Source organism: Stegastes partitus, unplaced genomic scaffold, assembly GCF_000690725.1.
Source record: "Stegastes partitus isolate 25-593 unplaced genomic scaffold, Stegastes_partitus-1.0.2 Scaffold549, whole genome shotgun sequence".
Taxonomy (NCBI): domain Eukaryota; kingdom Metazoa; phylum Chordata; class Actinopteri; family Pomacentridae; genus Stegastes; species Stegastes partitus.
In genome coordinates, this window is record NW_007578280.1 from 249,916 (window position 1) to 271,285 (window position 21,370).

Consider the following 21,370-nt stretch of genomic DNA (forward strand, 5'->3'; position numbering starts at 1 on the left):
ACCTCCTCGTCTCTGAGCCCCATCAGTGCCGACCCCCACTCAGTCCTCCCATCACAGATCAGCTCCTTCAAGTGAGTGCCATTGATTTTGAACAATTCCTCTGCAGGGGCTCCGGTGGTTACAGAAAAACAAATCCTCCTTCAAATTGTCGGCATCAATGAATCTGACGAATGTGATCAATAAACAGTCTTTGTTTCTGTCAGTCGCTTCATCCACCTGCAGGGCAAAACAGCTGTCTCTTATCATCAAGCTGCTCCTCTGTGTCTTTTGAAATGTCATAAATGCGTCTCCCTGACAGAGGAATAGCCTTTAGTTTGCTTGCTGCTGCTTCATCAATCATGGCTGATGTCAATAGCAGAAGGAAGTAATAGTTCCTCTGCAAAAGTGTGCAGCTTTTTACATCGAACAGCTCTGTAGGCTGCCGTATACGATGCGTTTACAGGTGCTGCTTCAGTGAAACGACTCGATTTCTGATGAAATCAACTGGCTTTTCTCTGTTGTGCAGTCTCTAAGTGGCTTCATACTGTCAGAAGCTAGTGTTGTGAGACACACAACCCACTGTGGCCTCTCTCCATTACCCACAGTTGTACTTGTGAAGCCGAGGGCGAGATATCCATTCATCCATTATCTCTACACCTTAATCCTCACTGGGGTCGCGGGGGGCTGGAGTCTATCTCAGCTGACTCAGGGTGAAGGCAGGTTCACCTGGACAGGTAACCAGTCTATCACCACCGAGCAAGAGTGTTTTGGAGCAGCAAGACCCAGACCAAAGAAAGTTACATGATCCTGATCGACGCCGTATTCAATCCCAGTTGCTCAGCCATTGTTCTGTCATCAGTTCGTAACCACTTTGCATAAGTTCCTTGACCTTCTGGGTGCTGGCATCAGCTCCTGGTTTTGCCTCATCCCATCCCATTCTGAACCTCTTGTACCACTCACAGACATTGTTTGGTCCCTGCACACATCCTCGAGCATGGCAAAGGTTTCTGCTGGAGTTAGCCAAGATCTCAATGTCGGTCCTTTGCTCAAGGTTCATTCTGTCAGAGACTGTAGCCAAAAACCCGCGTGTGAAAAGAAAAAAGTCAGTTCAAGTTTTTCTTCTACAGCGTTGAGATGTTGGGCAGCACGATGACGTACTTCATTACTGTGTGGCTTCTGAACGGTGTGATCAGCAACCAAAGTCTTGTGTGAAAATCTAATGATGTTTTGGGTTCTATTTATGCAGAACATTCTGAAGGGATCACGAGGTTTAAAGCATTCTGTTTCTGAAAATGCAAAACAAAGGACATGAGCTCAGCGCTCTTACTCACATGACGGTTTGGACACATGCTTAACAACAATCAGTGCAGCACATGAGCCACACAACAGGATGCATAGTATCTGCAGCACCACGTGGCCCACCAACACCTCCAGTAGTGGTTTCACACAAAGCAGCAACACACTGACGGATCACAGCATGACAAAAATACCTCTGTGAGCAAGTACAGACGTCAGACACGGAATCTCCTGCAGCAACATTTTTGTCACAACTTTACATTCTTCTTTTTTCTTTTTTCATACAATATTAATACATGAATGAAGAAACCTACACCACAAAAAAGCCACATGGCTGCAGTTCCTGACGTGGTATAGGTTCCAAAATAGCAGACAGAAGGCGTCTCTTGGCTTCTCACAGCTCAGATTAAAATACTGCAGCAGGAGGCGACTTCTCACCAAACCACACTGGCTTCCTCTCATCTGCTTTCCCTGATTGCTGCTGCATTATATTCAATACAGAGAAAATAATGCCACATCAGGTTTGTGGAGTGAGCTGATAGTTTTTGTTGTGCGTAATTGTTTTTGCTCACAAAAAGTTGCATCTGCAGCTTCCGTCAGAGCTCCGTCTATCCCGCCTGAGCTCGGTTTTGACGCACAACGTCTCCATCTCCGTCTGGAACCCACGATCCCACGATCTCCGTCAACCACTGGAACAGGCTGAGCAGCGCCTTGCGCATCTCCACGTTCCTCAGACCGTACACCAGCGGGTTGATGCACGGCGGCACGATGAGCATCATGAGCAGGGACATGTGGAGCAGCGCCGCCGTGGCCGTGGGCGCGGGCTCCACCATGCACATGTCTCCGGCCTGAGAGGAGCGCTCCATCATCGCCGAGGAGCCGCGGACCTCCCACAGCGCGTCCGAGATGACTTTGAGCAGCAGCGGCAGCAGCTGCAGCAGCAACATGCCGCAGTAGAACAGCACCGTTTTACGCGCCGTGTTGTTGACCGTGTTGAAGGGAATCACTGCGTTACGCGCGTCCTGGTACATCCTGTAGTAGGAGAAGAGGTAAATCAGCAGGCACAGCAGCAGCGTCAGCGAGCCCACCACTTTGCGAAAGATGGCAGAGGCTCGGGGGAAGCCCATGTGCTGCTCCATTATGTCCGGCTCGCACAGCAGCCCCATGGTGACCGGCCCGCTGTCCTGCGGTTCGGCCGTGTGCAGCAGCGCCAAGTTGACGACGCCGATGGTGATGGAGTAAACCCAGATGAGGGTCAGGACTCTCCGCAGGCGAATCTGAGTCAGAATGACCAAGTAGTGGATGGCGTGGCACACGTACATGTACCGCTCCAGCGCCATGCAGGTGATGGTGAGGAGGCTGGTGAAGATGCTGGCGCTCCCCACAAAGTACTGAACGTAGCACCAGGTGCTGAACGCCATCGTGCGTCGCTGGACCAGAGAGTGGATGACCGGCGGGCCGAAGGTGGCGGTCTGGATGAGGTCGCTCAGAATCAGGCTCTTCAGGAAGGTGAAGCGCGGCTGCCAGGAGAGCTCCTCGGACCGAGCGAGAGCCAACAAGGTGAGAACATTGACCAGGCACGAGAAAAGAGTGAGCAAAACAAAAACGCAGATGAGCGCTGGCACCGCCTGACCGTAGGGCATGATGGAGAGGAAGAGGCAGCCGGCCGCGTCCAGCCGCCCCGTGACGCGCGGCTCCGTCTGGTTCTCTCCGCTGACGCAGCCGGTGAGGTTGTGCGTCTCCGGCGTCACAGCTGCTGTTGGCATCTTGATGTCTGCGCCTCGGCAGCTTATTCTGTCACCAGCATCATCCAGCATCTCTGTCCACCTGTTGAACCAGAAGCGACTCACTCTCTATATAAACACACGCCCACACTTCTCCGCGCAAACTGCTGCGTCCTCAATCCAACACAAGAGCTCCAGCATAAAGAACGTATCCATTACATAGGATGCATGTTTCTACATTCAGTCCGATGTGAGAAGAAAAATGAGACAAACTGATCACATCCGTCTGCAGCTGCTTCTATCTGGACCGAACAGTAAACATGCAAACACTCAGAACTTTCTGTCCGCAGTGACAGCAAAGGCTGTGAAACGTTTCCTGTAACAGAATAACTGTGACCAAAGAAAAAATTGCAGTTTTACAGCATAATCACATTATAACAGAGCTGCAACAATCCCTTCTTTTGTTTTCTATTCTGACAACTGATCAACTGGTTTGAATAAATTTTAAATCGGAAAAAAAGTCAAAATTTTGTGACTCCAGCTTATTAAATTGGAATATTTTCTGTTTTCTTTCCGCCTCTGTGATAATAAAATAACTAGTGGACAGAACAAGACAGCTGTCATCGTGGACTTTGACATTTTTGCACAATTTTCTGGCATTTTAATAAACCAAAGAATTCATTTAATCATCCAGAAAATAATCAGTTGCAGCTCTACATTGTGGGAAATATCGTGGGATTGTTTCTGACGTTTAGGTCGCATGTGTTTGGTCGGTCTCATATCCTTGTTGAAGATAAGACAAGAAAAGCTTCTATTAATCCCACAAAGCAAATGTGCATGATTAAAGCTTCTTCCATGGGCTGAAAAAAACCCTCTAATTGTGGAAAATAACAACATTGCACATATCGATGATAGTGAACAGGTTCTTCCATAAGTAGAAATACTGACATAGCTGTTGCACAGACTCTTGTAGAAAAAATGAGTTTTTAAATGAGCAAAACCTTCCTCATGCAGATTGAATGTTGCACCAGAGTGAATGTGTCAGTTTGACTGATGATTTATGGATCTGCATCATCTATAAAACACAGATGTTGTTTCTTTTGCAGTTATTCTATGAGTTAGAATCTTTGAAATATAAACTTCTCATATGAATTCAAGTCATTTTGATGCATTAATTTCAGCTACAGCGTTGGGCTGCAGTCACCTTTAAGCAAATGGAAAACTGCATTCTATGAGTTGAACTGTTCCTTTAAAGCATCCTAAAGGACTGGATCGGTTTTAACGTGCAACCCATCCATCCATCCATCCATCTTCTATACACCGCTTAATCCTCACTAGGGTCTTGGGGGGCTGGAGTCTATCCCAGCCGACTTAGGGCGAAGGCAGGTTCACCTGGACAGGTCACCAGTCCATCGCAGGGCTACACTTTAAAACAGACAACCAAGCACACTCACATTCACACCTACGGACAATTTAGAATCACCAATTAACCTCAACATGTTTTTGGACTGTGTGGGAGGAAGCCGGAGAACCCGGAGAGAACCCACGCTGCACGGGGAGAACATGCAAACTCCACGCAGAAAGATTCCGGTGCCCCCACCGGGACGCGAACCGGCAACCTTCTTGCTGCGAGGCAACAGTGCTACCAACTGCTCCACCTTGCAGCCCACGTGCAACCCACAGCAGATTAAATAATGCAGACACATGAGGATAATTACTTTTGCGAACTGCAGTCATTTTTTGTGCCCTGTACCTCCAGCTATCAGTATTTCCTTGATCACATACCGAAATAATTATAAAGCAAAATTGCCTTTAATTTATTCATTCTCTCAGCTCCCAGAACACATGGTGGGAGCACAGAAGTCAGTTGTGGTTCATCATTAAATCAGAAATTAATCAGAAATGTGAACTTTAACCACATTCTTACACACCTCTGTCTCTGTGAGCATCAGCTGGGATCAATTAAACTAATAATGATGCTTCTTTGGAGCATATTTCTCACTTACTTGCCTGCATGAAACATGTTAAAGCTTGTGTTCAGCAATGAGAAGTGCACCCCAAACGCATTTATGTAACTAATTATGCACAGTTTGGGAATCCTCAGAACAGATCTTCACCATTTTGGTGCAGAGAGTCACGTCACACGGGTTTATCCTGCAGGATACAGCCTGCAATAGTGCATCTGTGGGGTTCAGTTGAGAAGTTTTGTGACGTCCAGATTGATGATCTAAAAATACACTATTGCATTAATCCCAGATTTCCAGAAAAGTCTAGGTTTTGGGAAAGTCTTGCGAGGCAGGACAGCGATGAATGGACTGAGCTGCTGCCTGGAGGTGCAGACTGTCCTCTGGTGCTCCAGCAGGGTAACTGCAGAGGTCAACGCTGCGCTGAGGCAGGATTCATGCTGCTCGGTGCAATTTTAGCTTTTTAAATAGGAGACATCACGGTTATTGTACTGACCTCTTGGCTGAAGATTTGTTTGCAGTCCACTTGTGCACTATAGTGAATAAATGACTGATTAAATTCACCACTTGGTAATTCTATTTGATCATAACTTCTGCAAAACATCCCAGAGTAGTGCATCACAATGTAAAATGAGAACAAATATTCTGCTGAGGATCATATAAACGTTTTTACAATTCATCCTGCAGGGAAATGAAGAGCAAGTTTAATGGCATGTTTTTAGTTCCCATCTCATCTCATTTTCACTGTTTGTTATATTTATATTGTAAATATTCTAGAAGATCCCCGGTTCGATTCCCGCCCGGTGTTGCATGTTTTCCCTGTGCAGCGTGAGGGCTCCAAACACATGTTGAGGTTGATTGCTGATTCCAAAATTGTCCGTAGGTGTGAATGTGAGTGTGCTTGGTTGTCTGTCTCTGAGTGTAGCCCTGTGATAGACTGGTTACCTGTCCAGGTGAACCTGCCTTCACCCTGAGTCAGCTGGGATAGACTCCAGCCCCCCACGACCCTGGTGAGGGTTAGTGGTGTATAGATGATGGATGGATGGAGTCTACAATACAATATATTATATTATATTATTTTATAGTTGTGACATTTCACTCATAATAAAACTGCAACAGAAAACTGAGAGCAGCTTAAAATCTGATAGATTACAACATATCTGTAATCTGATTACTACACACTTCCTCTAAATAAAAATATGGGAGTAAATTAAAAAAAATAACTTGATGTTAAAAATGAACATTAACATCCGTCTGACTGACTCGACACAAACCCACTGCCGGCCTCGTTAAAAGTTCAGCTCGTTGTGTTTTTCATGTTTTGCAGCTCTGCACTGGACGCTAACGGGTGATATGTCGGAGCTCAAAGGGACAGAAGAAGGGCAGAAAGAGAGACATAAGAGGAGTGAAGGGATCAGGATGGAGGCTGCAGGGGGAGGAGTGATGGCGTAACTCCAGCCTTATTTAGGGTGTGTTTGTCTGCAGGGCTCAGCTGCTGCCTGGGGAATGTCCAGGAATAGATGGAGGTACAAGAGAGGGACGTGGACAGAGACGGAAAGAAAGAAAACTTGTGCAAAAAGAAAGAGACATTAATTTCCTCTTGGTGTTTCCTCATAAAAAGCCAAAGCCATCTCCCTCATTCGCACCTTTTTTTCCTGGTAGACGAGAAGCGCTGCTGGGAAACGTGGAGCCTCAGCTGGCGCTGTCAGTCAGACGCCACACATTCCCCCAGTGAAGGAGGTGACATGATTCGGACGGCACGGAGGCTGAAGTTGCACTAAAGTCCTCTGGGGAGGGAACTGGGTGACGACTGAGAGGGGTGAGGGGAGGTTAAGATGGAAAGAGGAGACGGCGAGGATCAAAACGTGGAAAACAGTAGGAGGGTGGCGGAAAGGGGAGAAAGGTTCAGGAATAAAGAGGAGGGAAAAGGTGTAAAAGTGTAACGGAGAGAGAGAGAGAGACGAGGTTTTATTTCTACAAGACAGAGTCGACTCGTGTTTGCAGCTTCTTGGGCACGTCGATACGTCTGATTTAATATTTACAATAAACACAAAGTACAGCGAAGGTTGGAGGGAATGTCATTAGCAAGGAACGTTCCCACAACATTGGCTAACTTTACCTACGAGTTCCAATTGAAAGGAAACAAACAATCGAACGTTCAAAGAACATTTTAAGGACATTTATCATGTCAAATAATGTTCCTGTGAGGTTCAAAGTGAACCAAGACAGAACGTTTTAACATTCAGAGGATGTTGTCAGAATATGTTCCGTGACAACAAAAGAATGTTCTCAAAACAACATTCAAAAATTGTCATCGAGGCCTCAGAAGACAGAATGTGTTCTCAACAAAACGTTCCTGTAATTGAATACATTAACGAAGGTGGAACATTTTGCCTTGATGATGTTTTGGGGATGTTGCTGTTGAGAACGTTCTTCTGTAAAACGTTCCCATGTTACAAGATAACAAAGGGAGGTTGTTCTCAATGCATCCTTAGGAAAATGTTTTCAGAACCTTTTTAGGGTTTCTTTAGAGAACTTTATCCTGCCTGTAAGAAGAACTTTCAGGGAACTAAAAGAAAACTTCCAGCTGAAAACATTACTGGAAGTTCCTCAGAACGTTTTTAGAACAAAAACATTTCAGGGCAAAAAGCAACCCAGCAAGCAGGAAACATTCCCACAGCATTGGCTAACATTACCTACAAGTTTTAATAATGTTTGAAAGAAAACATTTTGATCTAATATATAAAAAACATTTTTAGGATATTTACCGTCTTAAATAACATTCAAAGTGAACCAAGATAGAACGTTTTAACATTCAGCCGATGTTGTCAGATTATGTTCCGTGATAACAAAAGAAGAACGTTCTCAAAACAACGTTCAAAACTTGTCATCGAGGCCTCAGAAGACAGAAACGTTCCTGTAGTTTCATATAATAACAAAAGTGGAACATTTTGCCTGCAATGTTCGTTTGCATGTACGTTTTGGGGATGTTGCTGTTGAGAATGTTCTTCTAGAAAACCTTCCTACAATGTTAGGCGATAACAAAGGAAGGCAACATTCGGAAAATGTTTTAAAACCGTTTTCAGACCATTTTTTAGAGAACTTTATGCTGCTTTTAAGAAATACATTCTGGGAACTAAAAGAAAACATTACTGGAACTTTTTCGGAATGGTTTTCGAACAAAACAAAGCTGACTGGAATGGAGGCAGGAAGCTCAGGGTTCACCACAGGTATTGGTATTGGTATAAGTGAAGTCATTATGGTGTGACAAAGTAGGAGGTCAATAAGTGGAAATGTGACTATTTGACGTCCCGCTGATGGAGCCGTTGGGCCGCCGTCATTGACTCACCTCCCAGTTCTACATCAGATCATTAGCTGGAGATAATGTGAAGCCATCAGTCCCAAAGCTGAACCGGGAGCTTTCAACAGGATAATGACCCAACAAATCCATCCCGGTGACTCCGGGATGGATTTGTTGGGTCATTATCCTGTTCTATCCTAAGAAAGAACAAAAGGAGGGCTATACACTGGACGGGTCAAAGCCCAGATTTGAATTTGTGCTGTTTCAAAGAGGATCAAGTGTATGTCTAAAAAAAAATACTTCCACCGGATCTACTTTCTTTATGGAGGGTAATCGGTTTAGTTCAAGTTGCCCTCAGCAGTCAGGGATTTATTCATGCCATTTTACTTCTTTATTTCTCTATGATTTAAAATTCCAGGTTTCTAAGTCACTTCGAATCCCTCATGGATCCAACTGCATAACAGCTCTGGAATTTAAACTTCAGGCCTCCTGCTGTTTGCTTCACAAAGTCGACAGAAGCGGCCTTCAACGCTGACAGTGTTTGAATTTGATCATTTCAGCATCTGACATTTAAAAAAAAATAAAAAAAAGTCTTATAATAATTCAGTACACTCAGTAAAATATGATGTTTTGAAGTGATAAAAATGTCAAAAATCACACTAAACACTTTGTCAGTCACTTTTATTTTGTGAAGGAGTCGTGTCTGTATCTTCAACAGATAATCCAAGGTACATCATCCCTCCACAACGGCTAAAAGACGAGAATATATATATGACAAGATATTAGAAATCCTTAACGAAGAAGGACACAGCAAAAGAGACATCGCTTATCAATTTGGAATCAGTAAAACAGTGTTCATCAGAACGTCAACAAGAAAACCCAGTATCGTTCCACCAAAAACTACAAAAAAAAGAGGCAGAAAACGCTGGTCACTGTGGTCTGTTAGTTATTTCTAAAGCTGTATAGCTAAGCGAGAGAGTTTAAGTATCTCGGGATCTTGTTTACGAGTGATGGGGAAATGGAGCGTGACATGGACAGGCGGCTCGGTGCGCCGTCCGCAGTAATGCAGGTGCTGTACCGGACCGTCGTGGTGAAGAGACGATTTACCAGTTCATCTACGTCCCAACCCTCACCTATGGTCACGAGCTTTGGGTCGTGACCGAAAGAGGGAGATCGCGGAAACAAGCAGCCGAAATGAACTTCCACCGCCGGGTGGCTGGACTCAGCCTTAGAGATAGGGTGAGGAGCTCAGACATCCGGAGGGAGCTCGGAGTAGAGCCGCTGCTCCTTCACGTCAAAAGGTGCCAGTTGAGGTGGTTTGGACATCTGATTTGGATTCCTCCAGGGAGGCTTCCTCTGGAGGTTTTCCGAACACGTCCACCTGGGAGGAGACCCCGGGTCAGACCCAGAACCTGCTGGAGGGATTATATCTCTTGGCTGGCCTGGGAACGCCTCAGGATCCCCCAGGCAGAACTGGAAAGGGTTGCCGGGGGGAGGAAAGTCTGGGACGACCTGCTCCACCTACTGGCCCCGTGACCCGACCCCGGATAAGCAGAAGATAATGGATGGATGGATAAAGCTGTATATCAACTGTGGGGTCCCATTAAATATAAAGTGCTGCCAACTGGTGAATGAATCAGATTTTTTTTATGTACGTTACACTGAAATGGTCGGATGAGCACGACCTAAAAGTTCTATATGGAGGATGATGAAGATCATCCAAACAGATCTTCATCTGAACATTTCAAAAACAAAAAAATTCGAGCTGCGTTTGTCCTCGTGTAGGTTTCGCATCTTCTTTTCAGTTACTTCCTGTTTTATTTTGTAAATTGCTTCCCTTCTGTTGTTGCTGGTGTCTTTACTTCCTCCCTTCGTCTGGTTCCCTCCCTTTTTGACTGTCCTCATTAGCTCCGTCCAACGCTGCATTGACAACATCTTTCCTTTGTTATCGTGTAACATTGTGGGAACGTTTTCTACATACTGGCGTTAAATATTAGAGTTAGCCGTCGTACCTTTCATTGAGGTGAAAATCACGATTCCTCCGAGCTCAAAGTCGATGCTTTGTCTGCAACAAAACAATCAGCAAGTCTGAAGTAGACGAGAAAAGTGAAGAACAGAGACAGAAATGCGTCAATTTATAGTTCGAGCAGTAAATTGCACCAATTAAACAATTCACTGCATCAACTAACCTTTAAAAATGCAACAACAACCGTGTAGATTTTTAACTATTTTGGCATTTTGACCACAAATCTCCGACGTTGGGGATGTTGCCACGTGTGCAAGATGTCGAAGCAACTGTCAAAGTCAACAGTCAGCTTTATTTTCTGCCAGATGAACAGGACGGGATTGAAATGCCGCTTCTCTCAGACCAGGGTGCAAACGAGCAGAAGAACGAAAAAGACAAGACACTCAGAAGCAAGAGATGCAACGGATAGAGTCGTAAAATACTGCCTGACTGGTGTGCAAGCAGATAGATATGTACAGATGGCAGGTAACAGATGTGAAAAGCAGTGCAATATACCGTAGTTGGTGCAGCATTACATACCACACAAGGTAAACTGATGAATTGTGTCCGACGTTTTTGGACTTTCTGGTTCAGTCAGGCTGAAGCAGTTGCTGTTCCTGCTTTCTCTACAAGCTTCGTGTTGCTGATCACATTTTGCTTTCATCAAGGTTCAACAAGGGCTTGACCCGTTCTGTGGGTTAATGAGAGAGAAGTTCTGCCTGAACAGTGTTGTTTGGTCGTTATCGGGTGAAGCTTTTTCTTATTTCCTGTCTCCTGGCTGCAATTAAAGCCTCCCTGAGCACCGAAGATGTCCCTAATCAGTCGGGTCTTTTCCTTTTTTTCACCTTTTCGTCATCTTTATTGCCTCATATTAATTAAACGTGTTATACTTGTGGGTCTAAAGGTAAGAGGTCCGACCACAGCTGCTCCTGTTTCCGTGCCGAACCAACGGCACTTGCGGCAGAAATAGACTTCCAGCAAAACCGCCGAGAGACGGCAGAGCCTCGCCGCTTATTGGATTTACTCGACTATTTCCATCAGCTGACTTGGTGGAAGGGAATCGTTGGAGTTGAGCATCTGAAGACAGACCGCATCCAGACTGAAGTTTTCCTTCCACGATGAACTCCAAACACACCTGTTCCTGGAGACTTTCCATTCAACCAGTCAGCATCCACGACTACAGTAAACTACAACCGTAGTGACTGTAGAACTGGCTGCATCAGCGGTAAAATATGCCACAATCAAAAAACAGAACTTTGGCACTGAAGGAATCACTGCCAGAACCCAGCAAGTAGGGAACGTTCCAATTTATACGTTCCAATATTTATATGTACATTTTTTTCTGTCTCGTATATGTGCATCTGTCTAATGCTGCTATCAACAATGTGAATTTCTCCACTGTGAGATAAATAAAGGCATATCATATCTTATCTTATCTTATCTTATCTTATCTTAACGTTGGCTAATGTTACCTACAAGGTCTTTTTTCTGACCATTCACCAGAGGAAACTTTAAAAAAAGATGCATTTCAGTGAAACCTTTACGGGTTATAGCACCATGTGGGACAGGTGGTTGGTCAGGGAAAAGTTCTGCAAAGTTCCAGTAATGTTTTCAGTAGAAAGTTTTCATTTAGTTCCCAGAATGTTCTTCTTAAAGGCAAGATAAGGTTCTCTAAAGATGCTCTAAAAATGTTCCTATAACTTTTTCCAAGTGTTGCATTGAGAACCTTCTTCCTTTATTATCATGTAACATTGTGGGAAGGTTTTCTCGTAGAACGTTCTCAACAGCAACATCCCAGGAACATCCTCAGAACATTGCAGACAAAATGTTGCACCTTTGTTATTATATCAAATTACAGGAATCTTTTCTAAAAACACATTCTGTCTTCTGAGGCCTCGACAACATCTTGGAAACATTTTTTGAATGTTGGTTTGAGAACGTTCTTCTTTTGTTATCATGGAACATAATCTGACAACATCCTGTGAATGTCAAAAAGGTTCCGTCTTGGTTCACTTTTAACCTCACAGGAACATTATTAGAAATGATAAACATCCCTGAAACGTTGTTTAAACATTAGTTTAAAATGTTTTCTTTCAAACATCGTTCAAACTTGTAGGTGACGTTAGCCAATGTTGTGGGAACGTCCCCTGCTTGCTGGGTTGTTCTTTGCCCAGCTGTAGTGTTTTTGTTCTAAAAACGTTCCGAGGAAGTTCTGCAAAGTTCCAGTAGTGTTTTCAGCTGGAAATTTTCTTTTACTTCCCAGAGTGTTCCTCTTACAGGCAGGATAAAGTTCTTTGAAGATGCTCTAAAAATGTTGTTAAAACATTTATCCAGATGTTGCACTGAGAACATCCTTCCTTTGTCATCATGTAGCATTGCAGGAACGTTAGTAAGATAGTAAGATGTTCTCAACAGCAATATCCCCAGAACATCCAGAATTGATGTTCTGGATGTTCCAAATTTTTTGAACGTTGATTTGAGAACGTTCTTCTTTTGTTGTCATGGAACATAATCTGACAACGTCCTCCAAACATCCTCTGAATGTTAAAATAATGGGAACTTTCTTGAAGATATCCGTAAAACGTTCTTTGAACCACTTGGCTCGTTAACGGACTCTGTTCTTGAACTGAGTCGAGGTTTGTGACCCACAAAAGGTTCTTAAAGCTGCTAAAAGGACAGAAATACTGAAAAAATCATGTTAGATCTTAAAAATATCCTTATTTAGAGATATGAGTACACAAAACGCTGTCAGAAAACGGTCCCTCCTACGGCTGAGGCTCTCGCTATTATTCTGATTTGACTGACAACTAATTACGCGTTGCCCGTTTTGTGGTTACGTGAGCTGCGTTTTGTTTGTTTACCCGTTGATGGAGTGAGAAACCAACAGCTCAGACGCTTAAAGACGAGCTACAGCTGTGCAGGATCACAAGTGCATTTTCACGCCTCTTATGTTACAGATGTCACCGGTGCAAGGGCAAGTCAGCAGCCGAGCCGGCAGATAGATGGGCTGACGGTCGCTGGGAGAGGGCCGGGGATCCGTGCACGAGGCGAGGTGTTAATCTGAGCGCGTGCGGTGTGTGCGAGCGTGCACGAGCTCCGGGGTTCTTGTGCAGTATGTGAAATCAAGCGTCCAAGATGCCCAGTTGATCCTCTGCCAAAATAACCTCCAGCTGCCTGATGCCTGTTGCAGTGTTTTCTTTTTTTTCCAATAAATGTCAGCGAGCTTGTCTGTTCTCTAAATATGGGGGATTGGACTGTGTGCCAAAACAAGGGCTTGTCCATCAGGAGAGATTGTGAGAGAGGAACTAAGGATGAACCCGATTGGCCGGCTCCCGTCCGGAGTGGGGGGTCCGCGGCCCAATCCGGATGGCTTTTAGTTAAATGGTGGCTGGATGAGAGGGTACTTATGGAGGGCAGTGAAGCCTCAGAGATACCTGAGCGGTGCAGGAGGGACACTTTCTTTTCTAGTCGTCTGCTGTTCGTTCTGTTGTTCAGCACAGCCGGCCGCCATGGTAAGAAACCGAGAGCTGAAAGAGGCGGGAAAAGGCGACGAGGGGGAGGCGCGTTAGCTTTTACGACTCCTGGAGGATTTGGTTTTCAACTGACGAGGATACAAGAAGATGGATTTCTACACGAGTGGCGTTTTGTCCTTCGTGGGAGTTTAATTCACACGTTCTGGCGGTTTAGTTCCTCCGACCGGTGACCCGATCGGCTTCTCTAGTCCCGACAGACTCGCGCTGCTTTTGTGCTCCATCACTCGATGTGATTGATATTTAGATTGAAGGCGGCGATACTAAAGATAGAAAAGCACACAGCTGAGTAAAGTGAGAAGACTTGCTGCCTTTTCCAAACTTAGGACGTTCACCTTGAGAAAATCCCTCTCAAATCCTCTCCCGAGACTCATCTTTAAAAATAGCTTTAAAGTGAGCTGATGGGTTTGTCCGGTCCTCCGTGTGGTGATACGGTTCTGTTGAGCCAACAAGTGCTTTACTGTTGGATTCTGTATTAAAGGGGAAATCAGTGTGAATGATTTCGTTAGTCATGTGGGGCTGTCAGCAACCTTCCTCGAGCAGTTTCTTTGTTGTAAACAAGACGGAAAACAAAACCGGCGCCGTCTGGACCGATTCCTGTTCAACACCCTGTATTATCTTCAATGCAATTTAAAGTTAAAAGTCTGCACAAACTGGGCAGCCAGCAGGTTCAGATCGGAAGATTAAAACCCATTTCTGCTTAAAACCTTAACAAAAAAACCCTCATTGCTCCATTTCCCTTCTGAAATATTCACTCAGCGGCCCCTAAATTTAGAAACTTTACTTTGTGGCCCTTTACGAAGCATCACTAACATGTTGGGGCAGCTGGCGGAGGATTAAACTTCTTACCTGACTATTTCCGGTGCCTGGCTTTGTTAATGATAGTTGAGTCTCCGGCTTTCTGTCGGGAGGAGGAGGGACGACACTGGCACCTTTGCACATCTTAGCTCATAAATACATGTTTTTCTGCAACGGAGGCACACTGTGCACAACAAAAGATCCATTAAATGCTGAAGGATGATTTTCTTACTCTGAGTGCAGTCTGTATGAAAGGAACAAAAGGGACAAGGACAATTAGCACCAAATTAACCTTGAAAGCAGCAAATTTCTGACCAGTAATGGAAACGGTAGCCGCCTGCACAATAACTTAAAACTCCAGGAAGTCTTGACATTTTCTCTCCACGTCTCCATGGAAAACAACAGGACCCGCTCAATTCTATGTTAACTCCACTCGTGCTGTCCCTGCTGTGAAAGAAAAGCGCTCATTAACTCCCCTGTAATCGCTGCTTCAAGCTGCTCCACTACAATCATGTGCAATAACTTTCCCTTTTGCCTCCTTCTCTTTGTGTTAATTCTCAACCCGTGAAGCCCACCGACGCCCAAAGTGACGCTCGGTCCTTCCTGACTGAAGAGATGATTGCTGGTCGGTAACTTTCTTCCTGCTGTTTGTGGTTGAAAAGCTCAAAGTCATTTGTGTTTCTTTTCTTGTGCTGCAGTAATAACTTAAAAACTTTTGCTGGTTTCGCCCAGAGTTCAAAGCCGCCTTCGACATGTTCGACACCGACGGCGGCGGCGACATCAGCACCAAGGAGCTGGGCACCGTGATGAGGATGTTGGGTCAGAACCCGTCGAGGGAGGAGCTGGACGCCATCATCGAGGAGGTCGATGAGGACGGTGAGGTCAAGTTTCGCTTCCTCCAGTTTCAAACTTCAGGCTCTAAGCTGCATTTTCTGCCAAACTTAAAGTCACAACAGGTTTGTTTTCAGACTCCAGACGGATTCCTGGTGATTCCTGATCAGATCTTAATGTGTAAAATCAATGTGGTCCTTCTGCACTTCAACGTTTAGGTCTCCACCTCCTAATTTTCTGATTGGTTCTTTTTAAAATGTCTGATTGTTGTTGCACGTGACGAATCAGACGTCTGGAATCCTTCACCGAGAATCATCAACTGTGGTGAAGAAAAAGTGTAAAGATAAAACAATAACTCCACATCTGCACGTCATCTCAAACAATCAGTAAGCAAACAAACAAAAAGGATCACATCTGGGCTTGGAGCTGTGTTACGGTAGACGTGGGACTCAGGTTACATCACGTGTTTAGATCCCCGTCCTCTCACCTCTTAGAACAAACCTACATTCATACTAGTTCAGGTTGTTCAAACTTGTCCAGATGTGGAACAAAAGTGCTCATATCACAGACATCGCAGATTCTTTAAAAACTAATTTCAAGTGATTTTGTAAAAACTTTTGCATTTTTTTGGACACATTGAGTTATTTTAGACTAATTTTGGGTCATTTTCTGACAAGATTTGTGTCATTTTGGACTCATTTGAAGTATTTTTGGACATTTTGGTTTGATATGATAAACCTATGTTAATCCTGTGGTGGGGAATTTGCATTTTTACAGCAGCAAAGGGGAAACCTTTAAGAAATATCATTAGAAACATAAAAATAAACAGAAATTAAACACAAGCACTAGTTCAGATTGTCCAAACTTCTCTAGATGTGGAAATAATGATATTGCACAGATTCTTTCATCGCAATTTTTCAGTTGTTTTGGACTCATTTTGCATTATTTTAGACATTTTAGACTAATTTTGGAGTTTTAGTAATTTAATATGATATAATAAAGCTTTATTAATCCCACAGTGGGGAAGTTTGCACCATTGTTACAGTACATTAAAATAAACCTCTTTGTCAATGACAGTTGCATCTCGAGCTTTCTGTCAAGCTTAAGGGTAAGATGAGGGACTATAATGGCACTTTTGCACATTTTAACTCCCTAAAAGCTGCATTTTGCACGTTGTAGGGAGTTCATCTGGTCCTGTGGAAAGAAACACTTTGAAGCATTTTGGAGTTTTATTCATTTTGAGTCATTTTCTGACCAGATTTGTGTCATTCTGGACTCATTTTAAGCAATTTTTAACGTTCTGATACGATATAATAAACGTATATTAATCCGATAGTGGAGAAATGTGCATTGTTACAGATGGAAACGGGAAACAGTTCAGGATTATCAGTTAAAAAAAAAAATAAATAAAAAACACAATAGGTACCAGTTCAGATGGTTAGGTTCTATATTGCACATATCAGTGGTTTTCACAGAGTAGAAACACCGACAGAGAAGTAGCATGTTTGCAACAGATTTGTGCAAAACAGTGTTTTTAAAGCAGTCTTGACCTCGTGTCTCGTCAGGCAGCGGCACCATCGACTTCGAGGAGTTCCTGGTCATGATGGTGCAGCAGCTAAAGGAGGACCAGGCCGGGAAGAGCGAAGAGGAACTCTCAGAGTGCTTCCGTATTTTCGACAAGTACGACGCTCACCGATAGCATGAAGCTAAATGAAAACACAGAGGAAAACAAGAATTATTGTTATATCAAATGGGTTCATTTCTGCATGACTGACAGAATCACTGAACTTTGTCAACACTAGGAGACGTTACATCATAATAACGAAGCATCAAACTGCTTATTTTTGCTGTTTTTTCACAAAATATTTTGCACATAAACTTTGAGTAGTGATTCATTCTCATCAGTTTTTCTATATTTCACTTCAGGTAAAGAGGAAAGCAGTTTCTATTTATTGCATATATGTTGCATTTAAAGCAAGCCAAAGCAGCGCTGCTTCTTAAACCTGCAACAACTGATGGTTTTTGGCTACTTGAGGGCAGCAGAGACAATAAAACCAACACGTTATCTCAGTAGTAGGTTAATACAACAAACTGTTCAGCCTACAGTTGGATGATTTATTTGTGTCTTGTTTGTGGTTAAACATAAAGCCCTTTTTTGCTCTGTTTTTGGTCTCCACCAGCTGCTATTAAGAACATCTGGTCGTGCAGCTGCTAATGCTCCATATTCACTCCGTGCAGTCAGCGTACACTCAATTTAAGAGGTTTTTCTCAATCTGTGGCCAGAAATGGTGCCATGAGCGCAGATCAAAGCAGTGACGCTGCGCTGAAACTTCAAGATCTATAAATTCGATGAAATTTGCAGATTCAGGTGTTGATTTTGGCACGTTGTTTTAAGAAGAATGTAGTTTAGAACCACGTCAAAGCTGCACCAATCAGCTGGTAGGCGTTAAATAAAACTGTTAAATAGCCTAAAGATTTATGACGGTTTTGTTTTAAGCAGGAACCTGCGACCTCGGAATCTGAATTTTCTGCCACGTTGTCGCGACGTAACGATCTTCAGGTTATCAGTGAAAGTTCTTATGTTATTGAAGGTTTTTACTTACTTTGACTTTGTTGTTAATATTCAGGTTTGTGCTGCGGTTTATTTATTGGTATTTTAATAACATTCTGCCGACAACCTTTAATGATCATTTCAAGATGTTTTTTTTTGCGATTTCCAGCCACGAGACGACAAACTGTCATCAGCTTTGGCACAAATTAAACTTTCTGATCGAGATCCTACAATCTAGAATCCAGTGTTCAGTCAGTTTGTGCATTTGCAGAACACTTCAGACAAATTAATCTTCCAGATGCGCAGACTTTCAGTGCAGTTCTTTAAAAACTATACCATAGTAATGCAGAAATCTTGGTCTCTGAAAATCTGTCTGAATAAAACATGAGCTGTCAGATTTGTTTCGTTCTCTGGCCAAAAGTTTTTCTAAAGCTGTGCCAGGAAATTCTCCATTGTTGACATTTAGTACCTTTTTTATTCTGAGTAAGAAAGCTGTAGGCTCTGGGTTTAGGTGGGTCGTCAGTGTTTTGTTGCTGAAATATGACGTCAAGACGAATGTTTTCCTGCATGTTAACTTTTTCTCATGTTTTGTATTTAACAAACAAACCAGAAAGTCATAGTTTTATATCAACAAATGGATCAAACTGCTCGACACGCAAAAGAAACTAAAGAGAGTTATGACTCTTCTATGCTGCGTCTTTTAGCTCATCGTCTTAGCTCTCTAATTAAAAAGTTGCTGGATGCATAAATAAGCTTTTTTCATTTGATAAACTTTGAAAACAAATTTTGTAAAGAATGTCTGCAGTGAGAGATCTGTTGCAAGTTTATTGGTGCTTTTTGTTTTTTTTAAATCCACAGGAACGGAGACGGTTTCATCGACCGTGAGGAGTTCGGAGACATCCTGCGTCAGACCGGAGAGAATGTGGCGGAGGAAGACGTCGATGAGATGTTCGGCGAATCGGACTCGAACAAAGACGGAAAGATCGACTTTGACGGTGAGACTGAGAACAGAGACCGTATAGTTAACTCAGCATTTTCCAGGATGTTTGTCGTTCAGTCAGAGGAAGAGAAAAACCGACCAGATTTCCAGATCCGCTGGGAACATTTCTGTGGTTCATCTTAGATCGAAGGATGAAGGAAAGAATGTAGGAAGTAGAAAAACGTGAGCAGCTCCGTGCAGCTTTCAGATCCTCTGTTCAGTTGCTAGTTAGCTTAGCTTAGCTTAGCTTAGCATGACGACAGGAAACTACTAGTTTCTGCACAAGAACAAAGACGTACAAACATCACGTCCTTGTAGTTCCTTCACCAGGACGGTTAGAATCTAACGAGATAAATTAACGAAGGCGGAACATCCTGGCTGCAGTGTTCTGAGGATGTTTTGGGGATGTTGTCGAGGGAAACGTTTTTTAAAAATGTTTTCCTGAATGTTTCATGATAGCAGGGGAGGAACGTTTTCAAACCAACATTCATAAAATGTTTTCGAGGCCTCAGACGACGGAACGTTTTGTAACGTTCCTGTGATGTGATCTACAAAGAGCAGAACGTTTTGCCTTTTTGTTGAGGGAGAACGTTCTTCTCTGACGTGTCTTCACAATGAGACAACATTCAAAAAACGTTGTCACGATGTTATTGAGACCTCAGATGACAGAACGTTCTTTAGAAGACTTTCCTGAACTGCGATATATTAACAAAGGTGGAGTCAGAGGATGTTTTGAGGGAAACATTACAGAACGTTTTTTTTTTCCAGTTTTTTCTCTAACGTTCCATGATAACAGGGTTTTGTAGCGTTTCTGTAATGTGATCTAAAACAACAGAGCATTTTGCCTTTTTGTTGGGGGAAAATTTCAAAGAACGTTCTTCTCTGACGTTTCTTCACAACGAGAACAAAGACGGTGTTCAAAAAACGTTGTCAAGATGTTACCGAGACCTCAGGTGACAGAACGTTCTTCAGAAGACATTCCTGAACTGCGATATATTAACAAAGATGGAACGTTCTACTATAAAACGTTCCCACAATGTTACAAGATAACAAAGGAAGGAGGTTTGTGATGCCGCATTTGGAAAAGGTTTTAGGAACATTTTTTTTTGTCTGAGAACGTTATCCTGCCTTAAAGAAGAACATTCTGGGAACTAAAAGACAATGTTCCTGCTCAAAACATTACTAGAACTTTGGAGAACTTAGAAAAAAAATCTATATCCAGCTTGGATTTAACTAAATCTGACAACATCCTTCAAATTTCTTTTGCATTTTGCGATTAAAACTTTGTGTTTTATTTAAGGTTTAACCTCACGGGAACCTTTTTGAAAAGTAGAAAAATCCTTAAAAAGTTTTTTGAGGATTAAAATGTTTTCTTTGAAATATTATTAGAACTTGTAGGTAACGTTAGTCGATGTGGCTTTTATAAGTTTCCTTACAGCACGTGGACTTTAAGACTCTTTTGGTAAAGTGTGACGGAGAAACGTTCTTTTTAAATTATTACAGCGTCAGGAATAAAGACCATCGTTGTTTTTCTCTATCGTACGGTCATGTGTTCTCTGTGGGTCTCAAGCCGACTGAATAATCTCCAACTGCTGAGTCGATTTTTTTTTTTTCCTGCCTCCAGAGTTTCTGAAGATGATGGAGAACGTCCAGTAGTGAGGCCAGCTCTACATTCCTTCCTTCCTTCCTTCCTCTGAGAGAAAACGACGAGTAATCTGCTCTAAAAACGCCCCTCAAACCTTCACGCTGTGGTTTCTGAGATGTGAAAACGGAGACAGACGAGCCCCCCGCCCCGCCGGCCCAAGCCTGTTGAGGATATCTATAAATATCCGCCCAAACCTTTTAAGACGAACACACTTTCCCCCCTCGGACACTTCGGCGTGTCGGACACCCAGCTGTCCTCCTTTAGCAGCTGCTTCTCCTCCAGAAACGCTACACCGCCGAGCTTCGACTCCCCCCAAACCGAACCTCTCCTCCTCCCTGATCTGCTTTCTAAATAAATTCTTCTTCCACCGATCGTACATCTTTGTTTTTGTTTTTTCTCCGTGCCTGCCTGATGTGTCCTTTCTCTGCAGATTTTTAAAAAATCTTTCAGTGGCTTTTCTGGGACTTTTAGACTCACAGGTGCATGAACACACAAACCAGTGCACTTCCTACATCAGCCTCCCTTCATAAAACACCACAACTGGTCTTAAAAACTACAAACCAGCCTCCACGCTGCACTTCCAAACACCTCCATCTGCACAGAAAGCCCCTAAAAGCCTCATTCAGCAAAACAAAAGTCTCACTTCTGAGGAAAACTTCTGGCTCAAACTTCCACTTTGTTCTCTCCTCAGTTTCTGTTATTAGTCTTCTCGAAGGAGTCTCCAAAGTCAGAGCAGCCACCACCGCCGAGGCTTCAGGTCCTCCTCC

At 43.4% G+C, this 21,370-nt stretch overlaps 2 protein-coding genes across 2 annotated transcripts; one reads left to right on the plus strand and one right to left on the minus strand.

The window, feature by feature from the left end:
- Positions 1 to 1,883: 1,883 nt before the first annotated feature.
- On the minus strand, positions 1,884 to 3,041 carry LOC103362020 (olfactory receptor 14A16). Its single transcript, XM_008288264.1, has one exon. The coding sequence runs from the start codon at positions 3,039 to 3,041 to the stop codon at positions 1,884 to 1,886; it is 1,158 nt and encodes a 385-aa protein (XP_008286486.1).
- Positions 3,042 to 13,645: 10,604 nt separating this feature from the next.
- LOC103362008 (troponin C, skeletal muscle) lies at positions 13,646 to 20,979 on the plus strand. Its single transcript, XM_008288250.1, has 6 exons — positions 13,646 to 13,781; positions 15,168 to 15,222; positions 15,330 to 15,473; positions 16,994 to 17,108; positions 18,838 to 18,974; positions 20,583 to 20,979. The coding sequence occupies exons 1-6, from the start codon at positions 13,662 to 13,664 to the stop codon at positions 20,612 to 20,614; spliced, it is 603 nt and encodes a 200-aa protein (XP_008286472.1). The 5' UTR covers positions 13,646 to 13,661; the 3' UTR covers positions 20,615 to 20,979.
- Positions 20,980 to 21,370: the final 391 nt, after the last annotated feature.